At 40.0% G+C, this 20,241-nt stretch overlaps 1 protein-coding gene across 2 annotated transcripts in view; it reads right to left on the reverse strand.

The window, feature by feature from the left end:
* The window catches only part of POLR1A (RNA polymerase I subunit A), a 34,340-nt gene extending 14,102 nt beyond the window's left edge, over positions 1 to 20,238 (reverse strand). For both annotated transcript variants that reach the window (XM_056341006.1, XM_056340999.1), the window contains exons 1-23: positions 20,049 to 20,238; positions 18,721 to 18,925; positions 16,760 to 16,909; positions 16,562 to 16,669; positions 15,555 to 15,640; positions 15,336 to 15,445; positions 13,642 to 13,728; positions 12,861 to 12,963; positions 12,238 to 12,400; positions 10,297 to 10,470; positions 9,987 to 10,109; positions 8,940 to 9,167; positions 7,065 to 7,319; positions 6,510 to 6,701; positions 5,578 to 5,721; positions 4,955 to 5,138; positions 3,759 to 3,841; positions 3,487 to 3,645; positions 3,059 to 3,157; positions 2,021 to 2,173; positions 1,748 to 1,830; positions 820 to 985; positions 88 to 309 (exon numbers count right to left, since the gene is read on the reverse strand). In XM_056341006.1, the coding sequence (XP_056196981.1) occupies positions 88 to 309; positions 820 to 985; positions 1,748 to 1,830; positions 2,021 to 2,173; positions 3,059 to 3,157; positions 3,487 to 3,645; positions 3,759 to 3,841; positions 4,955 to 5,138; positions 5,578 to 5,721; positions 6,510 to 6,701; positions 7,065 to 7,319; positions 8,940 to 9,167; positions 9,987 to 10,109; positions 10,297 to 10,470; positions 12,238 to 12,400; positions 12,861 to 12,963; positions 13,642 to 13,728; positions 15,336 to 15,445; positions 15,555 to 15,640; positions 16,562 to 16,669; positions 16,760 to 16,909; positions 18,721 to 18,925; positions 20,049 to 20,125 (3,354 nt within the window). In that variant the 5' untranslated portion in view covers positions 20,126 to 20,238. The remainder of the gene's footprint in view (positions 1 to 87; positions 310 to 819; positions 986 to 1,747; positions 1,831 to 2,020; positions 2,174 to 3,058; positions 3,158 to 3,486; positions 3,646 to 3,758; positions 3,842 to 4,954; positions 5,139 to 5,577; positions 5,722 to 6,509; positions 6,702 to 7,064; positions 7,320 to 8,939; positions 9,168 to 9,986; positions 10,110 to 10,296; positions 10,471 to 12,237; positions 12,401 to 12,860; positions 12,964 to 13,641; positions 13,729 to 15,335; positions 15,446 to 15,554; positions 15,641 to 16,561; positions 16,670 to 16,759; positions 16,910 to 18,720; positions 18,926 to 20,048) is intronic.
* Between the last annotated feature and the right edge of the window lie 3 nt (positions 20,239 to 20,241).

Below are 20,241 nucleotides of genomic sequence, written 5' to 3' on the forward strand. Positions count from 1 at the left end.
TGGGACATAAAAATCCACTTAAAAAACCAAAACACTGAATTCTACAACTTTTAAAGGGCTTGATGGATTAAACTGCTTCTGTGTCACCTGTAAAGTAGCAGGATCTCTTCCATTTTTGATTTCACCTCCTGGCATCTGTGCTTTTACACTTGCCATTTTCTTTTGGGAAAACATCAGAAAACCTCCTTCTCTTTGCACAGAGTTCTGGTGCCTGGCTCTCCACTTTTTGATGGCTTTGAACTGCTGGTTAGCTTGGTGAGACTCCATCCTTGCTAAAGCTTCATCCAGATGGTTTGTCTTCTGGATAACCTATAAGAAAGTTATCTGTATGATTTTTCTTCTCTCTATGCTTACTGTAGAAGAAAAGGCAAAGCAAACCGAAAAGGTCATCCACCACCACTCAAAATGTTCAGCTGCTGTAAGACAATTTTCAACCCAACTGAGACAAAACTCCTTATATCCTTATGGGACTATTGCCATTCTTTAATAAGCAGTGATGATACTGGTAAAAGGAAATTAATCAAACTTGACAGACTGAAGAGTAAAGTCATCTGTCTTGAATCCAAGTAAGAGTTAGAAAAGAAGAGAATAGGGAGAACAGTTGGTGCTCTGCTGAAATTGAGACAGCTTAAATCATGTCACAGACTTCAGGTTCACTTCCATATTTTGTACAACAGCAAATAAAAACGTAGGTTAGTCTGAGAGTGACTGAGAGAAATAAATAAGTTACTGGATCTCTAGCAGATATGCCAGACGTTAACCATGCATTTCAGTCTCCCCCTTTTCCCCATATAAATACTTAAAGTTTAGGTGTTCTACCTCATAGTTTTCTGCAATGAAAGGAAACTGCTCAGGTTGTAAGAACTGAGTTTTAGGAATATCAAGTCCGTCTTCTCCATATAGAAACTGCACCACACTGCCATCACTATCCCGTACAGTCAGGTCATACTGAACTACCAGTCCTTCCAAATGTTTTATGACGCACCTGTTCCACAGGAAAAAAAAACCAAAAAACAAAAAACGAACACTGCTATTAAGAGGCTACACAGCAATATGCAAGACAATACTCCAACACAAAAAATACTGTTTTCATTGGTATCTTAAGTGCACTTAAGGACTGATAAGGAATTCTGGTAGCCAAAAATTATACAGACATAAAAAAAGGTGAAAAGCGTAATGATATTGCAAATCTTTCTGCATGTTGCTCCCCCCAGCTTCCTTGGATTGGAGTGACTTAAAATTAAATAACTAATTACTCTCTACTTCTGCTGTCATTCTTAATTGCCTGAAAGAAGGGGGCATCCCTTCTTTCAAACCCCTCACTATCCTCTGAAAGAATTAAAAAGTTCAATCTTCTATATATTGGAGGTGTTGCCTGAATAAAGACAAGGGCCACACAATGTGGTCACGAAAAAACAGCGTTGCCTGGAATTTGTGCATCTTTACTTGTACCAGGAGAAATATTTTTCCAAAAGGAAACATTGATGATACTACGTGTCTGAGATAACTTAAGAGATGATGAAGTTAAGTTGCACTTGGTCTAGTCCTTTAGAAAGTTGGCCTTAGAACAAGCATTTAATACTCAGTAAACATTTTCCTAAAAAGCAAGTACACTGAAGTTAATATAATACAGGCACTCCTTCCAGCCTACAGTATTCTACAAAGTAACCAAAACCAACCCAAAACCCAGAAACCAAGAAAACAAAAGGGCCTTTTAAAGGCTCAAATTCTAAACCAAGCCTCTTACCTTTGTAGGTACCCAGAACGGCTGGTTTTGACAGCTGTATCCACAAGACCTTCCCTGCCAGCCATGCAGTGAAAGAAGAATTCCTAAACAGAAGCACAATGCCATCAGCATTCTGCTGAGAAGTATACCAAGACTGGCAATTTATGCCCTTTCTCCAAAGCTACATATGAAAGTAGAGTGAATAAAGTCAATTTATCTATAATCACAGACACTACATTAAAATACCAAGATTTAAATAAACTTCAGTATAAGCACAAGCAGTATTAAACTTACAGAAGGTTTGATCCCAGTGAGAAATCTGCCAGTCACAAATCCCCCTGAGCTAGGGGAAAAATCATAAGGCTGGAAACATGGCAGCGATTTGCCAGATGCCATTAGTGGGGGTCTTCGACCTTCCAACTCAATTTGTCCCAGCAAACAAGAAATCTAAATGCAGACAGGGGAAAAAAAGAAGCATCACTTTTCTACCCAACTATTTGCTACGTAAGTTCAACAATTTTTCTTGAAAAACACAGTAAAAAAATGAAAACATTCATTAAAAGTTCTCTAACTAAGTGTCAACATGTTCATTAAATGTTCTTGCTACTGATGGGCATAAAAGGCATGTAGGTCTCCTCTGGTCTTTTAAAGTTGTATTCAACTGCCCTGACTCATTTCCATTCTCATCCTGTATGCTCATTTTAATACAAAGAGATGTGAAACTAAAAAAATTGTAAATATATTATTGGTCCCTACATTACCCTCACCACCTCTCAGCAGTGTACTAAAATCAGCACACAAAAAACCCCAAAACAAAACCCTCTCTCTCTTGAGCTTTGGTCATTCTCTCTCATCAGAGACAGAATTTTAGATGGCCTTTTTATATAGTATTTCTTCTTGGTGTCTGTGTTTCAAAAGGCAAAATGAAAAAGCATCCTTGCCATTTCTACCAAAATCAAAGTAAGATTTAGTTGTTCCTATTCAGTAGTGGAAGATGAAAAAAGAGTCAGTCTCCAACACAGACCTGGAAAAGTTCTTTCTCCTACAGTAGGACTGTTCGTACAATCTGCAGCATTCCTTCTAAAAAGAAGGTCTGATGTTTCTATAAATCCTAATGTACTGAAAACTGATTAAAAAAAAGAGAAGGTTACAATAAATATTGACTGTCCTCCATCACCCACTGAGGTCTTTATTACATTCCTCTAAATTTTTTCCATGCCAAAGGCCTCTATTCTCCAAAAATAAAGATGTTTTTGTATTAAATATACTTCTCAATAGCTTACATTCTAGGACAAATCACATGTAGCTGCTAAATATTCTAGCAGCCATTACCTGCATTGTATTTACAGTCGATCCTTTGGCTCCTGACTGTACCATCAACTGCAAATTGTTCTCAGGAAAGCTCCTGTGCAGACCAAGGGGCATACACACCTAAAGAGTTGTGGTGGGGTGAAGGGAACAAAACCAAACCATTATTAATAAAATAATCAACCAAAGCAATTCCTGTTGAAGGCTTTAAGAAAGTGAAACAAAGAGCAATCACAATCATTCCTATTCATAATTTTTAAAGTGTCTTGGATATTAAGCCATCTTCTCATTCAGGGAGGACAAGGCTGACGTGGCCAGGCAGTATGTGAAGACTCATACTGGAGGAAGATGGAAAGCTTCAGCCTCTGAACAGTCAGGCACCCCTCATCGACATTAACTTAGTAAGAAAGTCTCCAAACAAGATTAGTATACACGGATGCCTTGATGTCAACCTTGTTAACTTCATTGTTGTAATTGTTTACTTCCTCCTTGAATTTCAGATCAACCATGTTAAAATCCCTCTGGTCTTTGCAGAGATGGGCATCCTGCCATTTCTCTTGGACCTCCTCACATGATGCTGTTTCTGGCAAATTAAGAGCAGCTCTAACAGCCTGAAATTAAAATATAGGGGGGTTAGGTGCGAAGCAGGCATGATTAAACAGGGCAGGATTTAAAAAAAAAAAAAAATTATGGGGGGAAAAAAAATTCTGCAAGACAGACTTACTTCAATACCATGCTGCCTTGACTTTGCAATGATTTTTTTTCTTTTGTGGTCTGCTTGAGGTTTAACCAAAATATCTTCAATCCCTGTTAAAGAAAAATAGAGCACATAACAATCTGAACCCAGAAAGAATTGTGGAAGGAACCACATTTGGCATCAGAGATTTTGAGAGCAGAGAGCTAGAAAAGAAAGTCACAATTAAATATATAGCAACTCTTAACCTGAGACTAACTCCAATTTAACAAGAAAAAAAAATTCTGAGTGGCTTTTTGAGGGAGAAGCCATTTTCTTTTTCTGATCTCTTTTTCTGATGTTTTAACTACCTTGTGATCCCAGGCTCATAATCTTTTCCTAAGTTTTTTACACCCTGGCTCTCAAGACATATTTTCCATGTCTTGGTCAATTATTTACCTTCCTCGCTTCAAAGATCTCCATTCTTTTACCTCAGCCCACCGCAGTCTGTTGGTTCCTCACTACTGCTGTCTGCCAGTTGACTGTGTCTACGTAACTTTAAGTGAACATACTATCCCTTCAGATAAGAGCCAATGTAAACCCTTCTGCTGCTATATACTGTATTTCATTAGTATAAAAACATCTTGTAAAGCTCTATATGGTAATTTGAAATATTTCAACTACTGCAAGAAGAGAGTAATATAAGGGTCAAATTTTTATTGCGTGCCAAGTGCATTTCTGTATGAGTTTGCAAAGCCATAATGGAAGTCAAACATTTACCAAAAGATTTACAGTAGAACGAAATATGCAAGACTTGATGAATAACCCCTCAAAGATCTTCCACCTCGCTTTGTCAGCTGTTCTGGTTTCTATGCAACAATTCTTTTTCAAAGAAGTAAAAATAACAGACTCCTAGGAGCTTTTGATCTAAACAAAACTTCAACACAAGACATCTAGACTGTGTATGCTTTGACTAGGCAGGGTAGAAGAGAGAACTTGATGGTCATACTCAGGATTACACTTTCTCTTTATGCTTAGAAGGCCAGCTATGCACCAACCAGAATAAAACAAGACAAAAAAATAAAATAAAAAAAAAAAAAAAGGCTGGCAAACAGCAATCCCACTCAAGGACAGTCTGGCAAAATTATATTTACAGCACACTTAGCACGTATTATGCCCAGTGTCTGTTTTATATCTTAGAAGGTGCTGCACTACAGCACTGGTGAATTACTCCTTGTGATACTCACCCATTGTAAATCCCCTGTACAGCTGCAAATAAGCAGTAAAGAGGCGTCCTAGACACGTTAACACTTTCCCACTGGTTTCACCCCCATAGATTTCATAGCAACAGTGGACCAGGCCATAGGCAGAGCTGCCAAAGTGAGCCTTGTCCAAGACTCCACACAGTAATTCCCCATTTCTAATAATAACCTGAAAAATAAAACCACAGGTATTCAGGAAAACAGAAATTTTGATCTTACTACAAACTCTACAGGTTTTTCTGTGTAACCTATATGAAAATACGTTTAAGTTTTAAAAGAGTCAAATAAGGTCAGATTATCTATACTTCCAGAATTTATAGTAGAAATAAAACTTCTAACAGCATCTGTATTTTTCCACCTATGAAGTCAAACAATGAAGACACACACATGGTCTAACAAAAACAGATGGAATCTCCATCAGTCAGGATGAGAACAGAGTTTTTCCTGATCCCCAGGCCTATCCTCTCATCACCACCCTCTGGCAATAACTGTTGCACAATATCTGCTTTTAATTTTGTCACCTGCCTGCTTCCCATTCCTCTACTTTACACACAATTTTCTTAACACTACAGCCCAGCCCAATTTCCAGAGCTGCTGCCCCAGCATACCTGAGATTCACACATTGAATCAAGATTTAGACATCTGTTTGCAGGTCCCTTTACCCAGGCTCTTGGACCAATCTTAGCTTTGCCAGTCAAATTCAGTGGGACGTGGTTTTCTGGAATGATGTTTATTAACAATGTAGAAACAACCTATAGAGAAGCAGGAAGAGTGGCAGAAACTATTTCCTGTATTTCCTTCTTAACATAAAGAATCTGGCACAGAGGAGAAAAGCAACATCCCATACGTATTTTTTTCCACTGACAGCAAAGCTTTGAAAGCCTGGAAATCTGACATTTACAAAACAGGAATATCCTCTTGCTACTCTAGTCTTTGAAAGATCAATGAGCTAAGACACATAATTATTCAGAAACATATGGCACCAAAGATTTTTCCAATAATTAGACAGATATATTAATTAAGAAAAAAAAAAAAGTTGTCTAAAAACTGGCAGAGAATTTCCTTTGCTATGAGGAGACATAATACTTGGCTTGAAAGTTAAACTCTCTTAAATAGTGGAAAATGGAGCATTCGCTTGGGCTTCCTAGGTATTACATCCATCTAACAATGACCTCAACCAAAAAGTCAAACACCAAAACATTTATTTACTACAGCCTTTTAAATTCAGAGATTTAAAAGCTCTGACTGGCATAGCTTAGTTTACTATAATCAACAACAAATTCCTTCTCTGCTCCCATGCCTGTAAACTGCAGCTTTATACTTCTGTCTGCAACGCTGTTCAGCGTGCTATTCTTGTATTGTCATTTTAAATGAAAGAGGACTCTCATAGCTCAGTAACACACACCAACATCTACCTGGTGTTGATTTAGATGATGGAATCTGGCTTTTCAGCAACCCTCAGCAGCACTGGTTTTAACATTAGCATTCTGCTCACTTTGGAACCACCAGCATTCCTCAAGCTAATTAAGTTATAAACTACCTGCTTTCCTGTCCACAGTCGCTGTGGTTTCATAATGGCAGGAGGAAAGATTTTAATTCTTCCTTTTTTGTCTGTTAGTCCTCGGTAAACAAGCTCCATATATTGCTCTCTGGTGAAAAAGCAGCCCCGGATTGTCATGCTGACTCCAGAAATCATGTGATCCTGGATCAAGCCAGGAAGCGGCTTCCCATCCTAAAGAGATAACAAGAAAAAGGGTTGGGGGGCATAATGTCACATGCTAGCAGCTCCCCAAAGTATTCCAGCTGGATAAAAGCACTAAAGTAACTTGTAAAGAACTCAACATCACAGCATAACTATCTATTAAATCTCTTATGGACATACACATTAAAAGGACCACATTTTTTGGATGTACTGGGCCTTCTTTAGACAAAGAGAACTGCAAGTGGAGACAGAACAGAAACCAGGAATAAATTTAAAAAAATAAAGGGAGGGAGGGGGAATCAATCTATCTCATTTATCATTAGACAAACCAACCAAACAAGTCAAACAAACTGATTTCACATAGGAATAAATTTATCTGACAGTTTTATTCACCTTTGGGACCAGATACTGTTCATCAGTGAAGGCTAAGGTATAGGCTTCTGCTCTGCCCAGCTCGCTCTGTGGAAAATGGGCATTCATTTCATCACCATCAAAATCAGCATTGTAAGCCTTGCAGTTGGCATAGTGAAGCCTCAGCACTTTTTCTCCAGGCAGGATTCGGGCTCGGTGAGCTTGGATGGAAGGTCTATGAAGAGTGGGCTGGCGGTTCAGTAAAAGGACATCTCCATTTTTAATATGTCGACATACCTGCAAGAGAATTTTGGTTGCTGCTTATAAGGCACTTCCACGCATGCTTCTGAAAAGACTCCATCTTAAAATACGCACACATCCAAAACATTTCCTTTCCAGTACTTATGTTCTGTGCAAAACTCTGTAAGAGAGAATCAAAACTACTTGGCCCTGAACAGCCCCTGCTCTCCACCAAACCACACTCTTAAGGCTGCGTATCCTCCATTAACTCACACAGACCACAGTGATCAAACCAAGTTAACAGCATGGAAGCCACACACTACGAATCTCTCCTCTCCCTTGGCAATACAGCGATCAAAGACTGAAAAAGAAAGACAACTATGCCATTTGTAAATGAGAAAATAAATTATTAATCCAAAACCCACTGGGCTGAATTGAGAATACCTGTCACCGTACACCCAGCACAGGACACCCTACAATCAGGTAATAATATGACCCAGTAGCTGAAGCAAAGATCTCCGAGTTGTAACTTCAGGTTTGAGTAAAAGACAATATGTTCTTATCTAGAACAGTCTCTCAAAACAGTGTCATTTTAATTTCTAACACCCATATAGCTATTTAAGTGATTATCAACATGAATATGATAAGCTGTACAGTCTAAATACTGTTGTTTACCTCTGTGACAGGTTGAGAGAACTGGCATCACAGAAATAGTCTTAAATATTAAATCTCTACCATGTCTCTAACAGAGACAAGGATATACATAACAGACATCAAAAAGACTATTCATCACCAAAACTTTTGCCCTACCAGCTAAATAGTAAGTTCTCACTCTTGCAAGGGATGGAGATAGTTAAGAAGTTTCAAAGGCTGGTTAAGCTGTAGCACAGAGAACTCAAACCCTCCAGCAGCTACGAAGAAACAACTGGTGTAAGCACTAAGCATTTCTCAAGTGTTAATGCCTGTACAAACAGGTGGATATCAGTGTGGTTGTCTCTTGGTTTGTCATCTGTAAAACACGATGGTGATGGGAAGATGGACTCCGGGTTATAGCAGTCAGCACTACAACACAGCCTTCCCGGTCAGTGCCACTGCCAGCATGGCTGACACGGAATGGAGGACTCTACTTTGTACATCCTCATGGACATCCCGCTCTGGAAGACGTCACATCAACTGCTTGTGTTGTACCTACTCTACAAGTATACTGAATTTCAGCCTCCAGGACTACCACCAAAAATACAGAACCTATTTCATATTTCATAAGGAGACGAAAAAAAGATAGATTTTTCTGAGAAGGACAGGGAGGCAGGGGGATATAGAAGCATAAGATGAAAGCAGTATTTTATCTTCCATACTGCTAACATTTCCCAGGAATAGTCAGCTGTAAAATACAGACTCTGCATCTTGGCCAGATGAATGCCACACACTGCATATTAAGGAAGAGTAAAATTCAGGATGGAAAAACAGTTTATAGAATTTGAAAAAGTATCAAGCTTTGCTTCCCAAACACCCCCCAACTTTTCCTCAGCCATCTACTAAAAGACAAGATAACCCTGCCCTGGGAGTCTTTGTGAGCAGGTCTGTTGGAATCACTAGCAAGGACAGTAGTAGTAGTAGCAGTTTAAGAAAAACACTACAGATGTAGAACAGCTCCAACAATCCCTCGGTCACACTCACAATCTTCAGTCCTGATTGGGGTGCACCTGAAGAAGGAGTGAGGAGCTGCTTAGCTATGGCTTCCCTCTGGGTCAGGCTGCTCGCACTCAACACTGTGCGAGATCCATCTTCATTAATGACCATGGAGGCTCCAGGGTGAACCTTTGGGCCATTTATGACAGCCTGCCTCAGCTCTTTGACATTCCAGGGAGTGACTGGCTGTGGGTAAGTCAGTTTGGTAGCAAATACCTAGACAGGAGGGAAAGAGGAGAGATATAAAAAGCTGTTCAAATTTGGCTTAGAACAGTACTAAGTCACTGAGAAAACTGTCAAATGATAACTCATACAATATAAAGATAAATTACTTCAAGCTCTTGGATGCATCTCCCCTTCAATCCACTGTCATGCCAAATAAATACATTTCTTTTTTAAAATCCTCTACCATAAGAATAGAAACAATGTCCTTTTTACACTGTTCTACTGCAGTAGAAAAGAAAACCCCAGTTAGCAATTAAATAAAAAGGCAAGCACGATTTTAAATTCTGCAAACCAATCAACAAATACAGAGAAAAAGTGCATTATCACCAGGTCCACTATTTGCAGATAGGCAAGCAGAAAAAATGATATAATGAAAAGCTCGAATTCAGGCTTGGTGTCCTATCTGTGTAGTTAAAAATCATCAAGGATGAATGAAGTTGGTGACATTATTATGACCTTTTATTAAAGGCTTCCATAGCTGTTATAAGATACACTGTACAAAGACCACAGGAGAAACAGGTTCCACTTATAAAATTTGCATCAATTCATAACCCAGGAAGCAAGCACATATTTTTTTTTTAATCCGCTTTCCCAAAATGTGATGTTCACTATAATGGTGAATTCCTGCTCTTCAATGCTTCTTCTTTATTAACACATAGTAGTAACGCACAGCAATGACACACTGGGGAGGAAGGAGGACAGATGAGTTGGAAAATCTCTACATTTTAAACTGCTTGCTATGTAGCTGCAAGTGCTACAGTGTAGTTCAGTCCCCAGCTGCACCAAAAAGAAACACTCATTTATTCTTACCATAGGAATGCCAATCTCATTGGTACCAATGTACATATCGGGGCAAATGACTGATCGAGCAGCAAAATCCACACGCTTTCCCATCATGTGCTTGCGGAACAGTCCTTCCTTTTTCTCTAATAGCTTTGAAAACAGAAGTTAATGATTAAAACGTGAAAGCATGCAACATCAGACAGATGTCCAGACATTGTGATGAGTATCATGAAAACGCCTACATACTAACCACAAATACTTCACTTTTTCTTATTGCAACAACTTCTCTTAAATGTCTGGACACACAAAGTCCAGAGTCTCTAAGACTGCTACCCACCTGACGGATACCAGGGTATTTTTCTGTCATTAGTTTGTCCATGTCACTATCAAATACAATGTTGACATGGCTCTGAAGACGAATCCAGGCGTTGTACAGCTTATCTGCAATGGTTTGTCCTGGAATCATCGTCAGGACAGAATGGTCCAGAGGGTCATCATTGTCTCCTGTCTCCTACAGAAACAGAAATTAGCAACTTGGACTTCATAAAAAATACCTTCTATTTACTAGGCTGAAATTATAGTATTAAATAGCTGTCCCGGTTTCAGCTTTGATAGAGTTAATTTTCCTCTTAGTAGTTCACTTCTGTGTTTTGGCTGTGATGTGAGAACAATGTTGATAGGACACCGATATTCTTAGTTGTTGCTGGTGATGTTTATACTAAATCAAGGACTTTTCAGTTCCTTAGGCCCTGCCAGCCAGAGGGCTTGAGGGGCACAGGAAACTGGGAGGGGACACAGCCAGGACAGGTAACCCAAGCTGGCCGAAGAGGTATTCCATACCATATGATGTCATGCTGAGTACATAAACTGGAGGAAGAAGAAGGAAAGTGGGGACACCTGGCATTATGGCATTTGTCTTCCTGAGTAACCGTTACACGTGATGGAGCCCAGCTTCCCTGGGGATGGCTGAACACCTGCCTGCCCATGGGAAGTGGTGAATGAATTCCTTGTTTTCCTTGCTTGCATGCGAGGCTTTTGCTTTACCTATTAAATCGTTCTTAAGGCCCTTGAGTTTTACGTTCCTTTCCGATCCTCCTTCCCATCCCTCTGGGTGGGGGGGAGCGAGCAAGCCGCTTTGTGGTGCTTGGTTGCCGGCCAGGGGTTAAACCACGACAATAGCAAATGGAACATTGGCCACTATTTCACAACATGTTAAAGACACTAATTAAAAACAAACAAACAAACCATTTACATTAACAATGTAAAGTAACTTTCAAATTATTACAACCAAGTGCCTCAGACAGGTCTGGATGGGAGATCTCCAAATACCACAGCTACATATACCAGTGGGATTTTAAAGATGATTGCTAATCAATCATCTCCTCGTGACAGTCCTCTTCCCAAATTAGATGTTACTGGTTAGTCAGTCCATGCTACAAATCAGTGTGCCTCTAGGAAGTCCTATCCTTACATAAAAATGATGTAAATCCAAGAGCTTTTGTCACCCACATTACTTTGATTTCACAGTCTAAAGGTCAGTAAACCTCTTGCATCCGAAACGCATAAACCTTCTGACCCGTCAAACATTTTAAGATCATATCTCCACCTAGTGGCTCAATTCTGAGTAACTACAGATGTTTTCAAAATGTTTTACACTTAAGATGTATATCAAATTCAGCTGAAACTAACTCCAGTATCAAAGAACTCTCAATAATACAACTCATGGACAAATATGAAAAGAAGCATGGTGACATACATTATTATTTACTACTATTTGACCATGTGAACTGGTCGGTAGCAAACAGGCATTGTTACTAATTAAGGTTACTTGTGAATATTTTGATTTCATTTAGACATCAATGGCCAAAAATAACCAAGATCACAGTTGGCTCTACTAGGCTTAGAAGATAAAGTGGCTTTTATCCCCCACATCATTTTTCATTCAATGAGATGTGGGGAAAGTTTTACTGTGAACTGTTTGTGCAGTACATCTTTCACTCTCCAGTAACTGGAGTCCACCATGTCTCACATACAGTGATCTAATACAAAAACCATGACTAAAGGAGTTTGAGGAAAATGTTTTTCCCCTTTGTACCAGGCAGGTGACTGGAAAGAGGCAAATGGGGGAGGAGACAATTAACCTATGGAGAACATGTCCAACAGCGCACACACCAACAGCCCAGGCTAAAACTGTTACTGGAACAGTTTAAACAGCAGCCTACCTGAACCCAGCCCATATATCCAAAAAACAAAGAATAAGATAACCACCAACTCTTACTGTTTGGATTTCTTCTTCTGCAATTTTCATTGGCTGACATTGTTGTTTTGCCATGAAAACCAACAGCTTCCGTATCATTTTGGCATCTTTCATGACAGCCTGCAAGTTCACAGTCTGACCATTTGTAAACAGTCGGTCTCCAACACGATTTATGGGACGATACCTACAGCAGATCAAAGTAACTTTAGAAGATAAAATTCACCAAAAAGTAGCATGATAAATCTCAAACATTCTAAGCTAAGCCTTCAGCGCATGAAAAATAATCCCTATAAACTAACAGCGAGCATTTAAAAATTACTGTATCATACTCAGACAGTCATAAAAGAGGACTGATTCCTCAACAAGAAAATCTACCAGCACTATACAATTAAAATATTCTGCAGTGATTTAAAATACTAACTTTTTTTTTTTCATAATTAGTATTTCAGTCCTTTAACAAACTCATCTGGAGTTATAATAAAGCTTACCATCAGTTACTGCTGTGATATTATTTTTTTTTAAACACTCCACTGATACTTCAGCAGATCACTGTCTGTACTATAGATGCTTGCATCTCTGACTCCTGCAAAAAGTTTGTGCTAAACCCCGTGATTCCTACAAAAGTTTTTTGACGGAAATTTTACCTTGAAGGTGGAACCACAAGTAGGTCTAAAAAAAACATCTCTGGACTGAATTCCAAGCTCTCATGGGGATCCATCCCAGGGAAGAGATAACGCAAAAAGAAACCTAAAAAGATACAATAGAAAATGTAAATTCATTATCACTGCTATTGTTTGGGAATTCAAACCCCCAGATGCAGTTGGTCAATGAAGTCAAAAAAACCTGCTAAGTTAAATACCAGCAAGCTTGCTTGAAATAAAAACATTTAGACATACTTTAGAAAGAACTGCCATTGTTATTTTTGGTCACATACATGTTATTTTAGAAACAACTCTAAATAGAATTAGAGTATAGGAAAAGAAAAAAGCAAAACAGCAGGAAGAAACAGTTTCCAGCTACTAGCTGTGACTGGTCATGAAACTGCTTTGGTTTTTCCTGGCAAATGCAGTCAGATTCAGAGTACAGGGAACTTAGAAAAGATCGCTAAATACATCCTCAGTGTTTAACCAATGTAGCTGTGGGGAATATTAGGTGTAGCACCATATGAGCATCAAATTCTCTGTAAACAACAATCGTGATTTGTGGGGAACCACAGTTTAAGAAGAGCCGATCAAACTATCTACTGAACTCAACTCACTGCATTCACTAGCTACCAGTTCTCCTGTCATAAAATCTATCTTGCTGCCAGGAGCCCTCAAGGCAAAAGGCAAAGATCTGACAAGGAGTTCATACAGGAATATTTGCAGACCCTGTCCACTAAAGGATAACAGAAAGCAAAGTAATGTTGCTTTTAACAGTCATTACCTTCATTCCTCCACAAAGCCAGTATGTATTCCTTGGCAGTCATCGGCGTCAGGTATCCTCTCTTCCCTAATTGGCTTTCATCAATACCTGGCGAAAAAAAAAGTTAAAAAAAATAATCACAAGAGGTTACTTTGAAAGTTTTTTTGCTTACAATGATAAGGGATTCCAGCTCAGAGAAGAAATGGAAATACATGCAAAATACACTGGCTGACATCTACATTAAAATTATTAAAATGCCTGCTTTGGCAATACGAAATTAAAAAGAGCAAGCCTTCCCAGGATTGGAAAAACCAGCCATTTCTGTGATTAATGGATATCAATGTAACCAACTGAAACACAACTCAACTTTAACATCTAAAGCATACGCTTTGTTTGATTAATGGTGAGCTGGACTCCTTTTTCAAATGATCTCGGCCACTGACTAAAACACTAATTACAAGTCAACCTACAGCTGGGAAACACAGAAGTGGGATTCAAACATTACCAGTGAGATCAAGGTTCCCATGAAATACCCAAACGGATGAGACAACAGTGACAGTCAGCAACCCATCTATATTGTAACTTAAGAGTCTAGGTTAGCCATATTTTGGCAGGGAAAGAAAACCTATGGGTTTGCTATTTAAAAAGCCAGAGATTTTGGGTCTCAATTCCCATTTCTCTTGTAGGCCAGCTCCTTGTGTCCCAGGGAAGCCAAAGTACATGACTTGATGAAAGGCAATTATCTCATGATCTCAGAACTCTTCTTTTGACTTAAGGCCAGAAATACAGATTTTTCCACACTGAAACATCAATTCAATTCTTCACTAGCATAATAAAACATGTCCCAGAGTGTGGACACACCTAAAGGGGCTCAAATAAAAAGCTCAAAGCAGTATCATACAATTTAATGCAGTGAAATCATAGCTGTCACTCAAAAGTAGTAACACTGGGATACGCAGACTTTTCTGCCTTTGTTGAATGTATCATGAATAGGAACCTAAATGTTATGAACAGGATGTTAAAGCAGAGATCTGACCTTTCTGCTTTAAAACCCATCATCCACGTTGTGCTTCTTCAGCCACAACTCCAGAGATTTAATCTAGTACTCAAATCACAGATGAGCAAATGGAATAAGCTTGCTATATGAATTTTCTCTAAAGGATTAAATAACACACACACAAATCTACTTTAATTCTACCTGCGTGTGTAAAGGATCAAGGATACAAGAGGAAAAAAGTTTAAAGTGATTCAAACACCAGGTCAATTAAGCCTGGGAAAAGTCATCTGCTTTCTTTTCTGTCTTTTCCCCTTTACAAAAAAATTCTTCCATAAGACTCAGGATTACCTGATTTTCTTTCTGAAGTAAGGCTGGTCACCTTCTTTCTAGTTAATTTTTTATCTAGTCTATTTTACAAATCTAGCAGAAAATCATCTACCTGCCAAAAATGAAATGTCCTTCAACCACATCAGTTGACATAGATTATGCTTTTGTACTTCTTTTCCTGACATACACAGACCTCGAAGCTGCAAAAGCACAGAAGGCTTGCAAACACAGAAATTTAATGGAGTTGGGTACTCCCCTAATGCTGAACTTACTGTTTTATTTTATTTTCTTATAAATGAGTCACAAGTGCATAGTCACTGCTAGGAATCTGGTGCACCTTAAATACAGGAAAGTAAGTGCAAACATACTGAGTAGAAGACAAATATTTTACCTGCTGGCTCACTTAGAATGCTTCCCTCTCCTGACTTATGGTATACTGTAGAAGTATAGGTTACTGTCAGCTTGCTGTTATGCTCTTTTCGCACCAGTGATCTCCTAGATCTTAAAGGAAAAAGAAGGAAACCAGGAAAGGCAGTTAAAAAGTTAATACAAACGCTCACTGTATTTAACTTTATACCAGCTATTTACTTTCTTATGTAGTTAAACTTACTTGCAGTTTGGGCATTTCTTGGAAGTCGTATGTGCTTTCCAGAACTGTGCTATCAGTTTATTTCTACACTCGCATACATTTTTGACCTGACAAAGAAAAAAAAGACAAGAAAAAAAAAAAAGACTTAAAAATAATGAAAATAAAAATAAACCAGAACATTTGATAAGGATTATTGATTAAACACTACACAATTAGTGTTAACTATCAACATGAACATTATTACTATCAATGCACACACATCCTTGTATTGATTTAATTCATGCCTTGATCTATAGTGTTCTTCCATCATCTTCCCATGTTTGCTGGAAAAATAACCCCCTCAATGCTCACCATCTTCCTTTTTAAATGTATTACATAAATAGTCTTTATTTTTCATGTCAGTACTGAATTTTAAAGCTTTTCTCTAATGACGATTTAAGAAGGTAGATCACAAAAAGTCCTTAAGGTTAGTTTTGAAACAAGGAATTAAAGAATTAAACTTGGCTTATAAACAAACCTGCTTTAAGATGCTAGACCTTTAAATATTTTCTTTACTAACATTCTCCTTTAACTAACTAAGTACATTAAAATGCATTTAAATGGAAATGAGAATTCAATTACATAACTAAAAATTTCACTGTGAAGAAATTCTGCAAATTTGCTGGATGCCTGAGTTCTCAAGAAATGTTCTGCAGCTCAAAAGAGCTAAAGCATCACACAAAGAAGCATCAACATCTGTCGGTAATGTACTGAAAGCAGTGTCAAATTATTTTTATGTATTTACACCATCAAAACATTTCCCTACACAGTGTATTTTCCAGAAACCCAGTAGCTGTACTAAGAGAAAATAAAATCTTTTTAAGCTTAATTTCAGACATTTCACCCACAAAGACCTCTAAACATAATACAGTTCAGAACTCCAGGAGAAAATCTAGAGTCTACATGGTCCAAGACAGACTTTCTTTTGCACATTACTATTTTAAGAGGACAAAACCCAAGAACTCAGGAGAAGCACTGATTATACTTACATTTGAACACTGATCTCTTATTTGATAACTCTGTAGTATTTCCTGAACATGGTGATTTAACTCTTCTTCAATTTCTGAACCTGTGGCATCTGCACATTGCTCTAAAAACTAAACGAAACAGAATAAAATAAATTGAGATAGCTCCATAGTTACAGCACTATCAACTCAAAAAGGAATGGAGAGATACATAGTACTTGCCCTGTTCAAAATGACTTCAAGATCATGGACGGCATGAAGCAACCCTTTCTCCAGAACCTTGAGCTGACTTAGCAATAAGTGAACCACAGCTCGAGTACATGTCAGCATGTGACAATTTAAACAAGAACCTCGAATTAGAAGGTATAATTTCTGGAAAGAAAAGAGGGGGAGAAGTTAGCTTAGTAGACTTACTGGCTTGCAAGTAGATAGATTTATCTGAACTTAAAGAAAGTGCTACTATAAATGAGAAATTAGACTAATCGTTAAATTTAGTCATAAAGAATTGGACTGAAAAAAAAAATTTCTTTCAGTTACAAACTCAAATGGAAAGCATGATCTGTAGACAAACTATCTGCAGGCCAATTACATTAACAGATACAGGAAAATCCTGTTGTATCTACAGCAACTCTGGTACCAAGGCTGCTCTCACATAGCACTGTGATTACAGTTCCTAACAGTTTGTCCTGTAAAGGACGATGTAGTACCCAAAACTCCAACCTAGTAAAATGAAATGTTCTGGCACAAATACATTACCAGTGTCCCTCAAGATTCTTCATGCAACCACATTCTCCTCAAGCTTCAGGAAAGTATCAGTGGTTGGTTTTTTTATTATTTTTCATCATAAAAAGGTATTCTGATATTTTATTATTCAGCATAGCTCTGCACACAACCCACACTAGCTACACACAGCACCAGGGGCCTGAAGACTAGGAGTTACTACTGCATGATTTTATTCCTCGTTCAAACACAAGCATTTTACTTGAAAGCCGAGACACTACTAGAAGTGGGATGGACCTCATCTAACTTCAGTCATCTGAAAGTGACATTTTTGTTCTCAATTAATAGGCTATGCAGGAGTCAGCTACTGTAAATAGGCTGATCAGCACCTCAGGAGGACAATTCATGCCAGCTCAGGTTCCTGCTACGGCTAGATGAATCTTCACCTGCTAATAGCCCCACTCCTCAGAGTCCAGAAAGAGCTACAAAGTACAATCAGATTACGCACCTAACTTTCAGAAGACCAAAATAAGGCAAATCCTACTCTCACAGCCAGGATTCATTTTATATTTAAAAGATGACCCTTTGAAAAAAACATCTGCATGAAACACTTAGGAGAAATGTGCAGTTTGACCACCACCACCAGTAGCTTTCGAAACAAGCTTATAACAGCTGTCCCAAAAGATGCACGCCAAATAAAATCTCTGCCCCAACTTAGGTATCCCACATACCATGTACATGCAACAGCTGTAAAGCTATGAGAAGCACGTGTGCCAGACTTCCAGATGTAGGAAATCTTGTTGACAGCCACCTTTTTTTTTTTAATTACAGAGACAGATGGATTTCTATATAGCTTAGCATTTTTCAACTGTCTGCTGCCACCAAACTTACAACGCTATATTCTTTCACTTACTTGGCACACACATGCCACTCAGCATACTACTGGATAGGTTGTTGGGTTCTATCCACACTGATCCAGTTTTCCAGAATAAATTATTCTGGAATAGGAGGACCTGCTGGCCAGAATGTACAACACAGCTATACCGAGAAAAAATAAGCCCTGAATGTCCAGAAAGCACCTTGAGAACCTAGGATAAAAGTAGCTAGCTGTTCATGTAAGCCTGTGGTAGTTGTTTAAAGGCAACAATGATTTTTACTGTGTCATCCATTTAACTAAGGCATAAGACCCTACAGTAGGTCACATAGTTTAGCGATCAGCTAAGTCCTTCTCTCTTGTTAGTCAATACTGAGTAAAATAACTGTTACCACAAAGTGTATATTCTGCAAAAATCTAAGGAGTCTATTTGTATTGAAGTACCATGACACAAGAAACTTTTTTTACTACATTTGCTGTTATTACACTTAAACTGACAGCAAAAGCAGACCTCGGCACCTTTAAACTGTACGACAGCTTGAGTGCCATCACCCATTTCACCAGCAAGACAATAATTAAGCATACATACATCAAAAAACAGAGGGTTGTAGACAGTCAAAGGCAGTTCTATATGGCCAAAATGACCAGGGCAGTTGCTGAAGTTCTGCATGCAAGTTGCACAAACTTCTCTGGAGTCTGGAGGTCCCAAAGCCAGATCGTACAGTCCATTAATGGCTGGATTCCCCACATTATCCAAATACTGAGGATTTGTTATGGCTTTTACACTCAGTTTCCTGAAGTTGAAAGAAAAGAACAAAAACCAGTGGCAGCAAACAACCACATGACAGGCACTTGAACAGTACAAACAGCATTGACATTTCGTATAAATACAATTTTTTTTATTGATGAGGGCACTTTGTGCATGCAGTGGGAATTTCTGTATTGTCAATGTCATTGTCCGAGTACAATCACACCACAGCAAGTACTTCTTTTACATCTTAAGTCATTTCATTCAGAAGTCAAGTAATTTTGCCTGTGTGTCCTCTCAAGCAGTGGGAGAGATTTTAAAACCAATAAAAATACCCAGACGATGACAGCTGCATCTACTTGACTATACAGTGCTAACATCACACCAACAGCTCTCTGGAACTCCAGGAGACACAACCTGCTGGAAAAAGCTGCAAAACAACCTCTGCAACAAAGGCCTCAACCCCGAGATACTTATGCTGGTGCTAAAATATCTGAGCATTTTCCCCTCGCTGAAACCTGCAAGGTCTCTTCCGTGCCAGGCACTCAGGATCAGATCCCAGGCCAGGTTTCCAGTGTGCCCACCGAGGACCAAGCCCTGCCTCACCAGCGCAGGGCTCCTGCAGGCTGGCACTGCGGGGGGGGGAAGCCAACACACCCCCGCAGGGGAGGTCCCCCAGGAGAGGCACAGCCTTTACCCTCACAGAGTGAGTTCGTGCTGCACCCCACAGGCCCTGCCGCCGGCAGCACACGGCCACGGCCACGCTGTCCCCGTCTCCACTGCCAGCGCGGGGCTCTCCGGAGGGGCCCGGGGCCGCCGCCCCGCCTCCTCACAAACCCTCTCCCCGAGCCCGCCCCAGTCCCACACAAGGAATCCCCCCCTTCCCCGCTCCTCCAAGACCCGCAGCGGCCCCAGGCCACGCAAGGGGCCCGAGAACCCCCACAGAGGGTCCAGCAGCCCCCCAGACAGCCGGGGGATGCCGAGCCGCCGCCGTGCCAGCGGCTGCCGAGGGCCGAGGCGCAGCCGCACTACGTGTCCCAGCAGGCCGCGCGCCCACAGCCCGCTGGGGCTGGCCGGCGCCGTGCCGCAGGGCACGCCGGGAGCTGTAGTCCTCCATGGCACTCACGAGGCGGGGAAGCGGCCAGCCCGCCGCTGCGGCGGAGCCTTACCTGACCTCCTCGGCCGTGTACATCCCGAAGGAGACCCCAACCAGCCGCCGCCACGGCACCACCTTGGGTGGCTTCATGGTGAACCAGCGAGCCTCCCCCAGCCGTCCCTCCGTCCCCTTCTGCTGACAGAGACGCTGCGCCACGGGCGGCACCACGCGGTCCCGGCGGCGGGGGCGGGCGGGGCCGGGCGGTA

Source organism: Falco biarmicus, chromosome 1 (genome assembly GCF_023638135.1).
Source record: "Falco biarmicus isolate bFalBia1 chromosome 1, bFalBia1.pri, whole genome shotgun sequence".
Lineage (NCBI taxonomy): Eukaryota > Metazoa > Chordata > Aves > Falconiformes > Falconidae > Falco > Falco biarmicus.